The 18,000-nt window shown below is 46.4% G+C and overlaps 2 protein-coding genes across 3 annotated transcripts in view; both read right to left on the bottom strand.

The window, feature by feature from the left end:
* The window catches only part of Capn3 (calpain 3), a 48,413-nt gene extending 39,785 nt beyond the window's left edge, over window positions 1-8,628 (bottom strand). For both annotated transcript variants that reach the window (XM_042276002.2, XM_042276003.2), the window contains exon 1: window positions 8,013-8,628. In XM_042276002.2, the coding sequence (XP_042131936.1) occupies window positions 8,013-8,321 (309 nt within the window). In that variant the 5' untranslated portion in view covers window positions 8,322-8,628. The remainder of the gene's footprint in view (window positions 1-8,012) is intronic.
* A 2,340-nt stretch (window positions 8,629-10,968) lies between these two features.
* Ganc (glucosidase alpha, neutral C) overlaps window positions 10,969-18,000 on the bottom strand; it is a 58,324-nt gene continuing 51,292 nt past the window's right edge. Inside the window, exons 21-24 of the mRNA XM_042275993.2 lie at window positions 15,479-15,592; window positions 14,234-14,346; window positions 13,387-13,490; window positions 10,969-12,792 (exon numbers count right to left, since the gene is read on the bottom strand). Of these exons, the coding sequence (XP_042131927.2) occupies window positions 12,683-12,792; window positions 13,387-13,490; window positions 14,234-14,346; window positions 15,479-15,592 (441 nt within the window). The 3' untranslated portion in view covers window positions 10,969-12,682. The remainder of the gene's footprint in view (window positions 12,793-13,386; window positions 13,491-14,233; window positions 14,347-15,478; window positions 15,593-18,000) is intronic.

The raw sequence follows: 18,000 nt of genomic DNA, 5'->3' as shown, positions 1-18,000 counted from the left end.
AATACCATAAAAGGAAGCTCCAAACCTGAATCGGGCCCTTGAGCACTCTGACTTATATGGCCAACTGTCTGTCTTGACATTATATCCCCCTCTGAGTTCTAGGATTACAGGTTCATACCACCATACTGACTAGAGATTGAATTTTAAAAAATTTAAGTTTATTTATTTTAATGTGTATGAGTATTTTGGGTGTTCTGTATTCACTACATTCACTACACGTATGCAATACCTAAGAAGGCCAGAAGAAGGCAATGGATACCTTGGGACTAGAGCTACACACAGTTGTGAGCCGCTATACCAAGTGTTGGGATTCAAACCCTGGTTCTCTCTCTCTCTCTCTCTCTCTTTCTCTCTCTCTCTCTCTCTCTCTCTCTCTCTCTCTCTCTCTCTCTCTCTCTCTCTCTCTGGTTTTTTGAGACAGGGTTTCTCTGTGTAGCTTTGCGCCTTTCCTGGAACTCACTTGATAGCCCAGGCTGGCCTAGAACTTACAGAGATCCGCCTGCCTCTGCCTCCCAAGTGCTGGGATTAAAGGCATGCGCCACAACCGCCCAGCTCAAACCCTGGTTCTCTAATAGAGCAGCCAGTGCCCTTAACTGCTAAGCCATCTCTCCAGCCTGGAGATTGGATTTTTATTTATTTTTAAGTTTTAGATAGTTTTAAGGTATCAGAACATAGGAAAGATGAAATAGAAAGAATAAGAATATATTCCACACAAACACTTGCTCCAAATATTTATGCGCTCACATTAATGTCTAACAAAACAGATTTCTTTAAGCAAAAAAAGCAAAATTTTCATAGAAAGTTACCACAATTCCTAGAAAAATAAAAATTAGCACTGATTTACAAAGAAAAAACAATTTCACACGATCCCATGATTCTCAAAGCAGTTGTATCTGTAGATAAAAAATTTTCCTTTAGAGCAACAAGAGTTATTTAAGGAGCATCAAGTTTTGATCTGATACAATCTCAGAGAATGGAGGAAAGTCCAGTGCCCAACCGCTTAACGAAGCCAGTGTAGCAGACACTAAATTGGAGAGGAAATGATAAGCTTGCCTCACCAATGATCACAAATTCCAGGCGATGTATTAGAGATCACACAACAGTGGGCTAGGGAGGTGGCTCAGCAGGCAGACGCTCTGAGTTTGAGTCCCACACAGCAGAAGGAGAGAACTAACTGCTGATAGTTACCCTCAGACCTCGACACAGGTGCCATGGTGCCTGTGTACACCACAGACAGATAAATACAATTTAAAAATGAAAATGCAGACACGTTATGAGAGCAAAAGACGTTAGCAGGTGTTGAAATAACAGATGGTTAGGAATACATGAAAGGGGCCAGGGAGACAGCTCAGTTTACTACACGAGTCTGATGACCCGGGTTCAAAGCCTGGAACGCAGGAAAAGGCGGAAGGAGAGAACCAACGCAACAAAACTGTCCTCCGACAAACACACATGTCAAGGCACTCACACACAAATCATGCACAGACACACACACAAATGGTAATAAATAAGACCTGGTAGTCCACACCTTTAATTCCAGCACTCAAGCAAAGGCAAGCAAGTCTCCGTGAGTTCCAGGCCAGCCAGGGCTACAGAGGGAGGGAGACTCTGCCTTAAAAATCAGGAGGAGGAGGAAGAAAAAAAAAGATTTTTAAAAGAAAACCACAAACGTACAAAAAGGATGCTGTGGCTATTTATATGAGAAATTCACCTTTTCGTGGTTTCCCGTCATTTCGGTCCCCACCCTTCCCATTTCCAACGTTATCCTGCCAAGTCATTTCAACTTATTCACTGTGGTCCCCAGAGCTCTGTCCCCATCAGGACCCCCAGGAGGAGGCTGCTGTTTTGAAGGAGGAGGTTCTAACAGTTATTTCTAGAACCTCTACTTTCACCAAGATGTTGCAGCTTCCTCTACCTTCTGCTACCCCCAGTTGGAGCTACTGTGATTCCTGCTGAGCAGCTGGATGCTGGGTTTGGACCAGACAGCTCACCCTGCATTTCAGTTACCAACACCACCACTCACTGCCTGTGCTACGTGTGTATGGGATTCAGTATCCTGCTTCATCCTTCAGCAACTCTGTGGGCTGGAGTTTTCATTTGCTTTTTAAGGATGAGGAAGCTGAGACCTAGGAATAGTCAGTCACATGGTTAAGTGGTGGACGAGGCTTCTGGTTTCTGGTTTTGAAGCCTGTGTCCTGGGCTGCCCCGATAGTGACAATTATTGCCTTACTGTGAGCACCTAGGACTTTAGGGATGTCACCCAGGAGTATCACTAAATTGATAGTTGTACTTAGCGCCTTTATGGAAAAGGAAAGAGAAATTTGGCCTGTTTCCTGACTCGATGCTAGTGGCAGAGCCAGGCTTCCCGCCAGGTCTGCTTGTTCAAATCCTGTCTCAAACTATTGTGTACAGTGGCCAAGTTCTTCCTTTCTGTGGCTAGTGCAGTGGTCCAACTTCCCTTCCAACTGTCTGACAGAAGGTGGCAGAGAGACCTCTTGCCAACCTAGCTTCATTGAGAAGGTAATTCCCCTGGGAAATGAACTGTGAAGTTACCGGCCAAGTCCTAGGCTGGGACTGGGTGTCCCTTCATACAGACGAGATTCTTCTGGAGTCTAGCTGTCTCCAAATCTGCTCACAATCACATGAGATAATTATTTGGTACCAGCCTTGTGTTTCTTCATTTCAGAATTGAGTGATTCTGGTTAAGTGACCCCAGGCTGGGAAGACACTCAGGTTATAGAGTTCCTTTTAGAGATTTCAGGGCACCAGAAGAGCCCATAAGTGCCGGAGGCCTTCTGGAATGAGCAGAAAGCCCTTTTTTTAAGGGTGCTGATGTGTTGGCCAGTGTTTTACCTCAATTAGGAATCAGTGTCTGGTGGCTTGAGGTTTTTCCGAGCTCTGGGCAAGTCCACAAACACCCACAGAAGCACAACACTGATTTGAAGTTACCAATTAATTTAACCGAGTAGGAGAATAACAAATATAGGACCTACAGACAGTGAGGCTGTGTAGATGACGGTACAGATGTGCCTTGTGTGGGAAAAGCCCCTGACTTAGGGTTCTGTGACTAAAGCAGCCGGAGGCAGGGTGATAAGAACAGGACGGACCTGCATAGAGGACACCAGTGGACTCCTTCACCACTGTCTGGGGTGCAGCCAGATGACTTCCAGCTAGAAATGAAGAGCTCTCCAAAAGCAGAAATCAGGGCACGTAGCTTACGGAAAGAGAGATCCTTTGCCCTTCAGAACCTTTGTGTCGGGAGGAGAGCCAACCACCTCAGAACGTTGAAAGTGGTTCTTCGATGTTTTGCTCCTGGATCTCCGGGGAGTGATTATTGGTTTTCATGTTGTGCTCCTGGCCTTGAGGAGTAACAAGGATGCTTCCCCAGTGCTAGCGGCCTTGGGGCATCCTTGGAGACCTAACCCACAGCCTCTGAGCAGCAGGGCCTCCTCCTCAGTCTCCTCCACCTCAGAGCTCAGGGAGTCCATTTCCCTTGCTCTTGCTCTTCCCTCTCCACACACCTGTTCCTTCTCTGGCTTCTGGGCATGGTGGCTCAGTGACAAGTCAAGACGCAGTGCAAGTCTGCCCTTTCCTGAAAGGTTACTTGTCTCGGGTATTCCCCAGCTTCAGAGAGTGTTCAGTCATAGAGAATACCAGGAGCTCTCTCTCTCTCTCTCTCTCTCTCTCTCTCTCTCTCTCTCTCTCTCTCTCTCTCTCTGTGTGCACCTCAGGCTTTTCCTAGTCCACCTCCATGTCATTCTAGCTTTTATTATTGTTATATATCAACCAGCAGATCTTTTCTTTTTATTTCCTTTTTCTCTTTAGAAAACAATCATGTTGGCACACGCCTTTAATCCCAGCACTCGGGAGGCAGAGGCAGGTGGATCTCTGAGTTCAAGGCCAGCCTGGTCTACAGAGTGAGTTTCAGGAGAGCCAGGGCTACACAGAGAAACCCTCTCTCAAAAAACCAACCAACCATCTATCCAACCAACCAACCAACCAAACAAACAAACAAACAAACAAACAAACAAAAACAATCATGTTTACCCCCTATAGGCAAAGTAATCTATTTTATTTTGCTAATTTGTTTTTATCTTTAAATGATAAGGTCCTCATATTACCCAAGCTGACCTTAAAGTTGACAGTGTCAGCAATCCTCCTGCCTCAGCTTCCTCCGTAGCTAGGACTACAGGCAGGTACCAACATGCCCAGCTCAAGTACTCTTTATGTAATTATAATGCAGGCTGGAGAGATGGCTCATAGGCTAAAAAGTACATACTGCTTTTGCAAAGGACCTGAGTCCAGTTCCCAGAATCCATATCAGGCTGCTCACAACAGCCTAAAAGTCCAGCTCCAGCTACCAGCTACACCCTTCTGGCCTCTGCAGGTACCTATAGTTATGGGAGTTCTCTCTCTCTCTCTCTCTCTCTCTCTCTCTCTCTCTCTCTCTCTCTCTCTCTCTCTCTCTCTCTCTCTCCATCTGTTTTTCCTCCTGACAGAAAGTTTCTACCATGTTAGAGATTCAGAGGGGAAGTATATTTGCTAAAGATGTGCAAAGAACCAGACAGAACTCCTGACACACAGATCTGTTGTTTTGTGTTTTTATTGTACTTTTGCTGCCGTTTGTATTCCCGGAGTAACTGCCTTAGGACTGGGGATATGTTCCTTCTGCCTGGATAGTGAAGATCCCAGAAGAGGCCCAGAGACCAGGTCACACAGACAGCAGCAAAATCTAGCCAAGGTGCCTGGATTCACGCTGGTAGGAAGCATGGAGGAAGGGAGAGCTGTGGGCTGGGGATGTCAGGTGTGGGATGGGAGTGGGCAAGGAATGTCTGATTTGCCTCTTTTTCCCACCCTGTGAAGTATTTTTCCTCATATTTCTCAATTTCCCCCACAGCTCTGAAACCATAACGCATCTTACACTATCAAGCCTCCTGTGGACACCAAGATCAAGCAAGTGCTAGCATGAAAATCCCAGCTTGGGTGAAATATGGTCGGTGATGAACGGCAGCTTAGGAAACTCACCTCAACATCACCCTTAGAGTCTAACTCAAGAAATTTCCAGTGACGGTAACAAGCACCAGGTCAACTGAATGGAGGGACTGGGGGGCTTCTGCCTGCCTGGCAGTTGTCTTCAGGTCCAGGTGCTGGCAGCTAGGGAACCAGCTGGGCCAAGGAGTGAAGGCTAGACAGCTGGGCAAAGCACAGCTGGACATGGGGTTATAACAGTAACAGCAGGCAGGGGAGGGGATATGCCAGCAAATGAAGTCCTCATCTAGTGTTTCCTCATAGAACGCGGTCCCTTTCTCCTACTCTTGGGCCTGACAGAGGTCACTATGTCCAAGTGCACGGGGGGTGGATGTTTTCAAGAACGGCCTTACATTTCAGACAATTCTGGAGTCATCGCCATTTTCTCATTTCATTTAATTTGTGTGACCCATACATAAATAACCCTTTGTGCTTTCTGGACCATAATTATGTAAAGTGAAGTGCTTGGATAACACTTCCCTGACACGTTCCGACTGCCCATCTCTAAACCCATTTTATAATTTATGTTAATATAGGACATATTCCTTAATCTTTGATTTTATATGCACTTATGTACGTGTGTCTGAGCGTCTGTATGTGTACCGCCTGTGTACTGGAGCCTGCAGAGATCACAAGAGGCATCAGATCCCTGGGATCTGATAGACTGTTGGGAGCCACCACCTGCAGGTGCTGGGAACCACAGAAGCCATCCCTCCAGCCCTCTACGCCCTGATCTGAACCGTGGGAGGATACACAGGCATTTCAACCAAGGGGGTTTGAAAATTCAGGATTTTTGTTGTTGGTGATGGCGGTAGGAGCCCAATCTCAAACAGCCAGGTCTCTTGGAGCACACTGGTTCATATGTGCCGACAGGACAGTGTATACACGGGACCGCTGTCACTCCCAGAACGTCACAGGCCCTTTACACGTGTGCAAATCTAGCTCTTAAGGTCAAGGCTATCAGTGACTTCAGGAAGGACAGCGTGTGTAGCTTTTGCTCCCTTGCCCTCTGAGCAGTATTGGACTAGGCTCTTAAGGCCTCTACTTCGGAAAGCAGGGCTGTCCTGGGTCTGACCCTTAGATGTGGGTTTTTTTCACTAACATCATTTGTGTACTGTTGTGCTCAGTATATGTGCTGGGTCTACAAATGACCACGAACAGACCCTGCTCTCAACACCAGGAGAGGAGAGAAAGCTTGAAGGAAGTGCCACTTGAGCAGGTATTCAGTGAAAGCAAGGAGGACTCAGTCAGCCAAACCCTGGAAGGGCACTGCAGCCAGATGTTCAGATACACAGTGAAAGCAAAGAGGACTCAATCAGCCAAACCCCGGAAGGGCGCTGCAGCCAGATGTTCAGACATGCAGTGAAAGCAAGGAGGACTCAGTCAGCCAAACCCTGGAAGGGCTCTGCAGCCAGATGTTCAGCTGCAGCATCAAGCTTGGGGGAAGAGGGGGGAGGTGAGGCCAGCAGGGCTAGCCTGGGAAGGGCTGCTGTTCAGCTAAGACTTACGCTGCAGGCAGCGGGGGCTGAGCTGGGGTGTGGCATGTCTAAGAACATCAGGTTGCCCACCCCCGTGGATGGGACCCGAGACCTCCACACACAGGGTGTGTGCTGAGCTACATCTGGCCCACAGCAGCATTCTCTTCTAAACTGAGGACATTCGTGACAGCCATGGTGGGCCTCACCAAGGAACAGCAGAGGAGGAGAGGGCCCAGTGACAATTCTGTTAGTAAATAGAGAAAAGACATGGCCAGGGATCCTGCCAAGAGCCTAACATTTCTTCTTCGTGGAAAGTTTCTCTCCCAGACATCCTGCTCCCTTTGATCCCATCCTCTCTGGACACGGGGTCCTGACAGTCCCTCTAACTCAGTGCCCATCCCCTCAGGACTCCAGGCTTCACGACAGTGTGTTGTCTCTCCTACTCATGACACTCTTAGTAACTTGCCCAGTACGTGAAGCTAGCAGATGTGCAATAAATATTTCTTTCTCTCTCTTTGTGATTACCTTTTCTCTCTTCTCCATTTATCTATCTATCTATCTATCTATCTATCTATCTATCTATCTATCTATCTATCTATCTATCTATCTATCTATATCTCTCTTCCTATCTATCTATCTATATCTATATCTCTCTATCTCGCTATATCTATCTATCTATCTATCTATCTATCTATCTATCTATCTATCTATCTATCTATCTATCTATCTATCTTTTTAGCAGTGCCCGGGATGGGACATGGGGCCTCAGACATATTAAACAGATCTCTGCCACTGAGCTCTATACCTAGCTCCAGATTATTTTGTGACTAAAATCTTTCTTGTATCAAATACAAAAGTCACATTGAAAGCATGATCAGAGAAGGGAGCCAGGGGAACATAATTTTCCCTCTGGTAGATCCCTGTAAGAGAAAGCCTGAGGCTAGCGAGCAGGGTTTCACCCAGGCCCTATCATGTGCTGGGTCTATTTCACGCTGGGCCTTGACTTCCTAATCTATGCAGGGAGGTAAAAAGACAAAAATTCTTCTAAGCCCAGGATTCTGTGTTTGAAAAGGTAGTCTTTGCCTCGCTCTTCTTTCCCTGGCTTCCGTGTCTCAGAAATCCACAGTCCCTGGCAAACTGAAGGACAACATCTCATGATTTTAGCCTGAGAAATGGAAGCAGTCTCAATATATTTTGGCAGAGGAGGCATTTCTAGACATTCTGGAACTGGTTCTGGAGAAGGGATGGCTATTCTGTTGATGAACTGGGGATCTGGTTGCTTTCATGAAAAGCAGAAAGAGAGAAAGTGGGAGAGAAGCTGCCCTGCCCGCCGTCTCTTGGACTTGACCCTGTCCTTCCCTTCCCACACTTGCAGCCAGAGCTGTAGGCCCCTGCCAGGATCCTTCCCCCGTGCCCATGTGCCCAGCTGTGCTCGGGGAGGTGCTGAGTGGGAGGACTTCTCTGAGGGCAAATTTCAGCCAGCTCCAAAGCCAGTAGACTACTCACCGGAGGTCTCTTCCAGACGAACTGGATGGGGAACTTCTGGCTATAAAAGAGAGAGGTCTCATCTGGCGGGAACTCGGGATCCAGATAAAGAACTTTCTTCTCCAGGCACTTCTTGTGGAGCTGCTCAAACGTCTTCTCCTTCACTCCGATAATTGGAAAATTGCGGCTGATGATGGCTGAATAGATACCACCTGGGTGTCCACCTCCGGCCTCGGTGGTCTTGCCTTGGGCCGGGTGAGGACCGGGCCCTGGGGACCTGGGCTCAGCCCCTGTCCTCGGGGCCACAGTTGCACTAATGACGGTCGGCATGGCAGGCAAGTTCGGAAGGAAGATGTTTGAAAGAAAACAAGACCCAGGCACCTTCAAGGAAAGGAAGCAATTACAAAGGCGGAAATTGAAGCGATCCTTCCGTCTGAGAGAAAAATGGCCACATTCTCTTCAGAATTTAAATCCTATCAGCAAGTTGGCTGGCTTATGACCAGCTTAAAGAGCTGAGCTGTGATCCCGGAGCCATAGGTGTTCCCGAGGAAGAGGCATTGAAAGATTTTTGAAGCAGTTTCTACCTGGGGGCTTCTACCAGCAGCATGCTTGCCAGAGGGAGAGAAAGAGAATGAGGCTTGGGTTTCAGTGGCCTGAAGAAGCTTAAGCCAGGAAAACTAAAAATAGACGTGAAGTGAGATGGCGAGCATGAAAGGCAGAGGCCAGTGTGCGGCTAGACCGAGGGGTAGAGAAGGACCTAGCTGCATATTTCGACATTGACACTAAGAACTCTTGGTGTCAAAAAATGAGAGTATCTGAGACAGGCGACCACCAGAGATCAGCAAAGCGTGTTAGGAACTAGGCAGCCATACAGGCTATGGAAGCAGTGGTCCCCGGGTGCACAGAAAGCAGGGTGTGAACAGCTAGCTGGAATCCAAGCCACGAGAGTTCTGGGGGCATATTCCGTGTGTTTTACAGAACATGATTTTTACTTTATAAAATGTTAGAATAGCAGAATGCCACTTAATATTAGAGTCAGTGTCTTTTCTAGAATGTTCTGGAATCAGCTTTCAGTTCAACTGAAATGTAGAAAATGCCACTCAGCAGAATTTTCAGCCAAGGAAATCCCTCTTTTTCTCGGGCACTGGACCTAGACACCTGCCTCTTCCTACCCCCAAACACACACTGAGATCAAGTCTACTCCGCAGTGTGTATGCTAGCAGATTATTGTTTAGCCACACCACGTCAGCATCTAGACAGAAGCTGGGCATGGGTACTGAGCTAGGCTGGTGTCAAGGATGTCATGTCTAGACTGGGCTTCAAGGCTTGGAAATGAGAATGAGGGTGGCCGGGGCAGGGACCTGCTTGCCGAGCTTCCCCCTGGTTTTCACCCATGGTGGTTGCTCTCCACATCATAATGAGATGGATACATCTGTCTGGCCGAATAGAGGCTTGTCTCAGCTTGCAGCTGTGCCTATTCCTAAGTGACCAGCTTCACAGATCCAAGTTTAGAAGACACAGGAAAGGGTAGGAAGTGGCAGCTGAAATAGGGGGCACAGGGTAGGAGAGATGGATCAGTGACAAAGCACTGGCCAGACACGTGAGAAGATCTGAGCTCCCCCGTGAAGTAGCATGTCTGTCATCTCAGCGCATCTACAGAGATGGGAAACACAGACAGAGGAGCCCTACCACAGGCCAGGCTGCCAGCCTATGCAGCATCAAACAACAAAAAGAGGTGGAAGGCATGGATGGGCCAACACCCCAGGTTGTCCTCTGTGTGCCAAGGTACATGTGTATATGTGCATGCCCACACTCACACACAAAAACATGTATACACACATACACCCCCCCACACACACACACACAAAGAAAGGGAGTATGGTAGGCTTATGAATCTTGGTACTGAAACTTGAAGGAACCCTATGTCTCCGTTACTGGAACCATCAGCTTATCTTCCTGTCCCTCCGAGAAAATGCCCGAGGCATTGAAGGAGACTAGAGGAGAGCAGTTTCTGAAGGCTGGCTGTCCAGGTTCAAAGGCTAGGTTGGCCACTCCGGGCTGCGAGTGTGTAACTTTAGCTGAGTTACCTCAACCTTTCCTCCTATGAGTCTTCTCTCACCTAAAACTGGTATGATGCGAGTTATTCCATAGTTCGGTTTGTGTAAGGATTAAGCAAGTTAACTCATGTAATGCATTTAAAACTGTGTTAGGATGTCTTAAGCACTCAGCAAAGTGGTTAGAAAAGGTCTGAATTTAATATCACTTTGGGGTTAGGTTGGATTGAATGGCTATTCATTCATGGTATCAATTGACTGTCCATCTCTACAACAAAATAAATGAGATGATTAACTTATATGGACAAAAACGTTTATTTTGGCTCACAGTTTTAGAGGTTCGTGCCCATATCAATTAGCTCCATTGTTTTGTGTGGTGATATTTTATTTGTATGTTAATAAATAAAGTTTGCCTAGAGATCAGAGGTCATAGCCAGCTGTAAACAAAAGTCAGGCAGTGGCAGCACATGCCCTTAATCCAATCACATGGCAGGCAGAGTCCTTGTGTGTTCAAGGACATAGCCAAGTGTGGTGACACATGCCTTTAATCCCAGTACCAACCATAGAGACCTGGAGGTCTGTATAGACAGGCAGTGAGGAGAAGTGATGGCTGGGCTTAAAGTCAATGAGCAAGGCAAGAAAGGTGCAGGTTAGACAGGAAGAAGCTTGTTTGGTTCTCTTGGGAAGCTATGGTGGAGTGGTGAGCTAAGGTTAGTTGGTGGCTATCACTCTGATCTCTACAGCTTTCACCCCTGTATTCGGCTCTGTGTTTCTTATTTAATAAGACTGTTTAGAAATTTGTCTACAGCTTTGGGCCTGTAAAAAGGCCCATTGGAGAAACTTGTGGCAAAGCAAAAACATCTACCTCATGACCAGGAAGCAAATGAAGAGGAAAGCTGTGATAAAACACCATGACCAAAAGCAACTTACAGAAGAATTTATTTTGGCTTACATTCCATAGGGAGAGTCCATAATAGCAAAGGAGGCATTGGCAGCAGATGCTGGAGCAGGTGGCTGAGAGAAAGCTCACATCTCAACAGCACACAGGAAGCAGAGCAAACAAACAGGAACTGGAATGAGGCTATAGCTGATCAAAGCCCACCCTCTGTGACACACTTCTTCTAGTAAGGATGTACCTCCTCAAAGTTCCACACCCTCCCCAAACAGTGCCACCAATGGGGGACCAGGTGTTCAAACATATGGGCCTATGGGGGGCATTTTTCATTCAAAGTACCACAGTTTGAAATATATGAGATTTGAGAGAAACATGATCTTAAGGAACATACACTCCAGTAGGGAAATATACAGTCCTACTTATAGGACTAAGGCACATCCCTGCGGATGCAAAGCAGGGCACAACTATTTGTGGGGCAGCATTTCAGAGAAGGGCAAAATTGCTGCCAGTGGGCACTGGGGGGGGGGTTGGGGTGACAGGTTAAAAGTCTTCATGGAAAAGTAGGATTTGGATTGGGTCTGGAGGGTGGTAAGATTGTGTTGGTGGAGTCAAGGGAGGACACTGAGGTTAAGGAAAGGGAGGCAGGTAGCTAAGTGGAAGAAATGTAGTGAGGCCCATCTGCTGAGGAACTGAGGGCCCCCCAATAGCTGCTGAAGCAGACAGCAGGGAGTCTTGGGGTCCCCAGAGCCAGAGGCTCTGATGCAAGGGCTGGGTTGCAATATTCAAGCCCGCGCCAAGCCGTATGGGAATCCAGTGCTAAAGGAAGCCAGTGACACTGAGCTCTTTATTTAAAATCTTTTGCTTAGCCTGGAGCTTTTTTGTATTCATTTTGATTTTTAAAGACCGTGTATTAAATATTACTTATTTTGATTATTGATTGTGTCTGAGACAAGGGCCTCTTACTTGTGTTATTACAGTCCCAAGCCTGTGCTCTATTTTTGAAGTTCACCTGTGGGACATGGATATTTATTTCATTATTACTAATTATAGCTTATTCGAGTTATAAATATTCTTTGGTTAGTAGAGAGTACTTAGTAAAATATAATTAAAAGGAGTAAATCTGATTTGAAGATTGACTTGGTACTTTGGAGTCTAAGAAAGGGACACGAACCCACCCTTGCACTCCTGACTCACTCTCTAGGGAGAGCTTTCGGAAGCCCGGCCCATGCAGTGTCTGCAGGAGAGGGCACCATTGGGCCTGTGCTGCTGTCGGGGAAGGCACCCTGAGAGTACCGGGCACTGCCATCTATCTGGAGGTTGGTTTGGGCAAGCCCCGCAAATGGGCTCCTGAGTGGCTCCAGGTCAGGCTGCTCACTGAGCTCTATCAATGGCTCAGGGCTTTGTGGATCTGTGGGAAGAGCAATGTGTGTACAGTGTGTCAGCAATACATCTTCAGATGTGAAATTTGAAATCTTCTTTTTGACTCTTTGAGACAAGGTCTTGTGATAGAGCTTAAGCTGGTCTTGAATTCACGATCCTTCTGCCTTAGCTTCCTGAGTGCCGTGATTACAGGAGTGGACCACTGCGCCTGAAATCTTCAAATCTGAAATCTACTGGTCATCGCACACCAGAGAGAAGCACAATATCAGTTTTTCCAGGGAAGAAATTAGATGGCAGCCCAGATCTCACAGAAGGGTGGGTGGTCAGGAGGCTTCCACTCTCATCACCAGGGCACCGGCTCATCATCTGATATGGACCTCCCAGTCATCAACAACACTCAGGGAAAGCCTCTCCAGACTCAGGGCGGATGTTTTGTCGTAGTATGTAAAAGCTGCAGGCTGAACTTTACCATCTAAATAGCAAAACAATAAAAAGACACTGTGAGAAACCAGGAGAAAAAAACCCTTTTTCCCCTCCAAATCTGATTCGTTGTCTGGTGCTCTCAAACAATGTTACACCTCAGGTAGGAGAACCAGGTAGCACTTTTATTCATGACTTCCTGTGAATGTTTTAAAACGTGAAAAGTCTAATTGTTTGGAGTATGCTCCCGGTTGGAAAGAAACTATAAGGAACAGAGTGATCTGTCCAAGACATGCAGGAGGTGAGGGAGGGCACAATTCTACACCATCCCTCACGTTAGTTCTTTAAAACACTAAGAATCTCCAGAGCTGAAGATGCCTGTACCCTATTACAAATTAAGAAACACCTAGAATACTATTACAGGCCTTCAATAATGTCTCTTATGTTAACTGTGGGCAGAAAGACCAATTCATGGAGAGAAGCAGGTTAGCCCTGCTCACTCTAGAGACTAGAGAACCAACCCAGAAGGGCAGGGATTGCCTTAGCCGAGCATTGTTTGACAGTCTGGGAACAAACAATCTCTTCACAGCAGATACTTCTGTGTTTACAGGACAAATGCTGAAGTGAGAATGAACTGTTTGCTTACCAGATGAGTGGGTAGTCACAGAAGATGGCTTCTCCCTAAGGCCTAAGACCAAGATCTGCTCCACTATGCACTTGCTGGGATAATGACCCTTCCCATCAGCACACCTGGTACACATACAGATGGTATTAGGAAAAGGAGAGACATGGGGTTTTTATTTGGTCACTGGGTCAACATCCCTATCCTTTTGAGTTCTTCCTGTCTGTCTCTATGGATTCATGGTCCATACAGGAGCCATATTCAGTGGGACAAAGAGATGAAAACAGACAGCTGTATGCACCAGGGACTAGGGAGTCAGGGACCACATCAATCTCCCTAAATTGTTTGAAGGACACGAAAGACACAGCATAGCTTGGACATTATAATCAGACCGAAGGAAAGCAGGTATTTAATTAATTGGTGCATGGAAGAAGGATGGTATTAGTGAGTACTTAAGCTAAGTATTTTTTTTTTTGTAGCAGCTGGGGAAAAGAAGATAAGGACAAGAAATAAGGAGCTTTCAGGGTCAGCAACTGAAAACACAAATGGCCTTCACCACTCATTTATCTAAATAATAGCTTCAAGACTTTTTATTAGTAATCTCTATTTTACGAACATGAATGTTTTGGCTACATGCCCTTACAGGTCAGAAGGGGGGAGGTCAGATCCCCTGCAGCTGGAGTTACAGACCATGTTGATGTTGGGGAGTGAACTTGGGTCTTCTTCAAGAGCAACCAAGGCTCTTTAACCCACAGGCCAGCTCTCAAACCGCTAAACGGCAATTGAAAACTTGAGCTATCCACTTAGTTGAAGATGCCAGGAGGGTAGCATAATGGAAGGAGAGTCGCGGCCTTGTACCTCGCTGCCTCACCTGTTGGTCAGGACGCCGGAACAGAAGGAAAAGCTGCGGCGTGAGAACTGGTCCTGGTGGAGGTACTGGAAAGAATGGCCATCATCCAGATACAGCTCCCCCTCAGCAGAAGCCTGCAGAGCGAATCACAGAGGATCGGCTAACGGCAAGTTTTATAGAGAAAAAAAAAAAAAAGTCATCTTCTGAAAGGAAAGAGTAACTTCTGAAAATCAGTGACAAGTCTGAAAAGGTAAGTATCCAAGCTGCCCAATTGCACACAAGTTCCTTACACACTCACTATCCAGTCACTCCTGAGCAGGTAATAAAATAACGTGGACAGCGAGGTTACACAGAGGAGCACCAAGGGCTAGACTTTGCTGAAGGAAATTTAAATGTGAAGTATGATCAGTAATGGCTTCCGTGAAAATACTATCCTAGAACGTGACAAGAAAGTTCACAGAACTGAAGCTGGAAAATATCACTGTATAATGGGTGAAATCAACTGTCTTTAGAGGCCCTTCCTACTCAAAGTGGGGAGGAAGCCTAAACACTACAGTCCTCATGGCAGGTTACGTATCAACAGTGTTTGCTGCAGGATGGGTCTCCAGCTGATTGCATTCATTCTGGGACCCCACATGGACCCTAGACCACAGTTTGGCTGAAGAAGACAAGCTTCAATAATGCATGGAAAAGAAAGCTGTAATTGACCTATTTTACAATATTAATATAAACATAAACATAACAAGAATATGGATTTGGTTCTGTAAGGTATTAGGGTAAATGGATAAGAGATGTGTATAACACAGGCTCCACTTGGCTCAGAAGACACTCTCGACACTCCCAAGCCATACTCAAGGAGATGTTAGTGATTTCAGCTACTTGATGAGAACAGAAGACACTGAATGGGTTAGGTATACCCAAAATAGTTAAGACACATTGTTTTATGGCCCTCTTCTGTAGGAGACTGAGTTTCAGAACTAATCTTCAGGGGCAGGCTGCATAATAAATGTTATTCCAGTAGCAACGCCAACCTGAGAGATAGACGTTACATGCCCAAGAAACACATTTGCATATTCCTGGATCTCAGCGTTCCTAAGAAAAATGCCAGGAAGGGCAGACTTCACAGAGATTCAGAAATGATTCAGCCCTTGATTTTGAGATAAACACCAGGGGCACTGTTTCGTACGAGATTCATTACTTTTTCATACCCTCAAAAGGCCAAGAGATGGAATAGAAGGGGGAGAGGTAACCGGGCTTTCCAAATACCTGAGTGCTGAGAGCAACCCGGAGTCCATATGGGGAGTCAGTCATCCAGCCTGTGGACTTTCCCACACTTGTCTTTATTGGCACCACACTTCCGCCTCGTTGAAACACTGGTATCTGCAACAGAGCAGCACTCTCAGGGGCGACATACTCATACAAGAAACTTTCCAAGTAGAATTTTTAAATATTTCACCGTATGAGATCCAAACTCTTTATAGATATAGACTGGAGCAAAGAATATTTGTGGGCAGGGAAATGGCAAGCATGGGGACTGTGGAATTAAAAGAAAACTTTAATGGTCCATTAAAATGATTATGTATTTATTATTTGTTACTACTGCTTTGTGTGTATGTGTGTATGACACATCCATGTCATAGCATGTGTGTGAAGGTCAGCAGACAACTTTGTGAAGTCAGTTCTCTCTTTACACGTGTATTCATGTGGTCCTGAGAATTGAACTGAGGTTGTCAGGCTTGCATGACAGGCCCTGAGCTAGCTCACTGGCCCCAAGTCATCATATTTTAAATTATTGGGGCAACTATCTACCATCCCCCAATTTATTAACTACACTTGTCTGTCTTAGCTTGGGTTCTGTTGCTGTGATGAAACACTGACTGGAAGCAAACTGGGGGTGGGGAGGAAGGAGTTTATATCATCTCCCGGCTTATAGTCCCTGGTCAAGGGAAGTCAAGACAGGAACCCGGAGACAGGAACTGAAGCAGAGATCACGAAGAAACACTGCTAATGGTTTCCTTCCGGAGTGTGTTCAGCTGCCTTCCTTATACCTCCCAGGACCACTGCCCTGGGGTGGTACCACCCACAGTGAGCTGGACCCTCCAGCATCAATCAACAATCCAGGAAAGGCCACACAGACTTGCTACAGGCCAGTCTGACAGAGGCAATTCCTCAACTGAGGCTCCCTCTTCCCAGGTGACTCTAGTGTATGTCAAGGTGACAAAAACGAACTTGCCTCTTTTTCATTTAAATGATGAATTTTATTCTGCTCATCCTATTAGAGGCCCAGAGGAATAAAAAAATAATAATAACTCGTTTTTCAACTTGATCAGAAAGGATTTCTATTTTAGATCTTTAACATCCTTGTCAATAAAATAACAAGCATGTTATTCTAGAGCCATGCTAGAGAGTGGATTTTTCCGTTTATGTAGGTGGGCCCAATAGCACTAGTGTACACAAAGTGTCCTGTGTCTGAGGAGGTGACTTATGCCCTTTCTCACCACGTCTGCACACTTTTCTTTTCCTGCTTGTCTGGGTCAGCAGGAGACCGCCTCAGTTCTGAGGCGCGGAAGCTGCTTCTGCTCCAGGAACCATCACAGAACATGAGGTGATGCTGACGGCAGGGGTGTGGGCGTGGCCTGCACCCATCAGCCCTTTGCCATGGCTCTCTGCAGGACAGCCTGGTAGGCTTCTTGCTGCTGGTAAGGAGTCACCCAGATCACAGGAGTGCCTGTGCTTTTCTCTGAGTAAAGTGTCAGCAAAGAGGAGAGGACAAGAACGTGTGATTTGGAGAGCGTAGTCAAGATGTGCTCCCCCCAACTTAATTCACAAGCAGCAAGAAGGAAAGCCAGCTTTCTTCTTGTTTTCTTTTTATTCCTTCCTTCTTTAAACAACCAACCAAACAACCCCAAAGAACAAAGTTACAGTGGGATGGGCTGCAGACTCAGAGTTCAGAAAACTTCCAGGGAGTGGGAGGGACTTGTCTTAGCTCTGCCACAACCCAGTAGTGATTCTGGACAAAAAAAATTCACTTCTACCAGTTTCTTCATGTGCAAATGAAGGGCATGGTGCTTTGAATAGGAATGGCCCACATAGGCTCATATATTCGAATGTCTGGTCACCAGGGAGTGGCACTATTTCAAAGAATTAGAAGGACTGGGGCGTGCTGTTTTAGAGGAAGTGTGTCCCTAGGGGTGGGCTTTGGAGTTTCAAAGCCCTCATTAGGCCCAGTGCCTCTCTCTGCTTGCAGACCAGGATGTAGTTCTCAGCTCCTTCTCCAGCACCATGCCTGCCTGCCTGCCACCTGCCATGCTCCCTGCCATGATGATGATGGACTTAGCCTCTGAAACTGTATGCAAGCCTCCAACTAAATAGATCCTTTTATAAGAGTTACCTTGGTCATGGTGTCCCTTCACAGCAACAGAACAGTGACTAAGACAAAGGAATTAGGCTAGAAGGTTACTAAGGTCTTCTCTAGATCTGAAAGTTGATGTCTGGAACCACTTTCTTTATAAGAAACCTTGGATGGCAATTTGGAAAAATAACACCACCATTCTATTAATCTTCATTCTACAGGGCTGGTGGTCATGCTCGTGATTCGGCGGGCTGGCCGCTTTGAGTAGAATCTCGTAACTGACGCGTCCTCTCGTCCGGAGGCCCAGAGTCGCTCCTCTCACTTTTTGACATTGGATTTGGCATCCCAGAGCCCACTGTTTCTGTTCTCAGTGTACTGTTCTTAGACACCGAGTAGATATACAGCAAAGAGTTGTTCATCCTCGAGATTCCACGCC

The sequence above is a fragment of the Peromyscus maniculatus genome, chromosome 4, assembly GCF_049852395.1.
Source record: "Peromyscus maniculatus bairdii isolate BWxNUB_F1_BW_parent chromosome 4, HU_Pman_BW_mat_3.1, whole genome shotgun sequence".
Lineage (NCBI taxonomy): Eukaryota > Metazoa > Chordata > Mammalia > Rodentia > Cricetidae > Peromyscus > Peromyscus maniculatus.
Note: the sequence above shows the minus strand (reverse complement) of the source record. Positions and strands in the feature narration are given on the sequence as shown.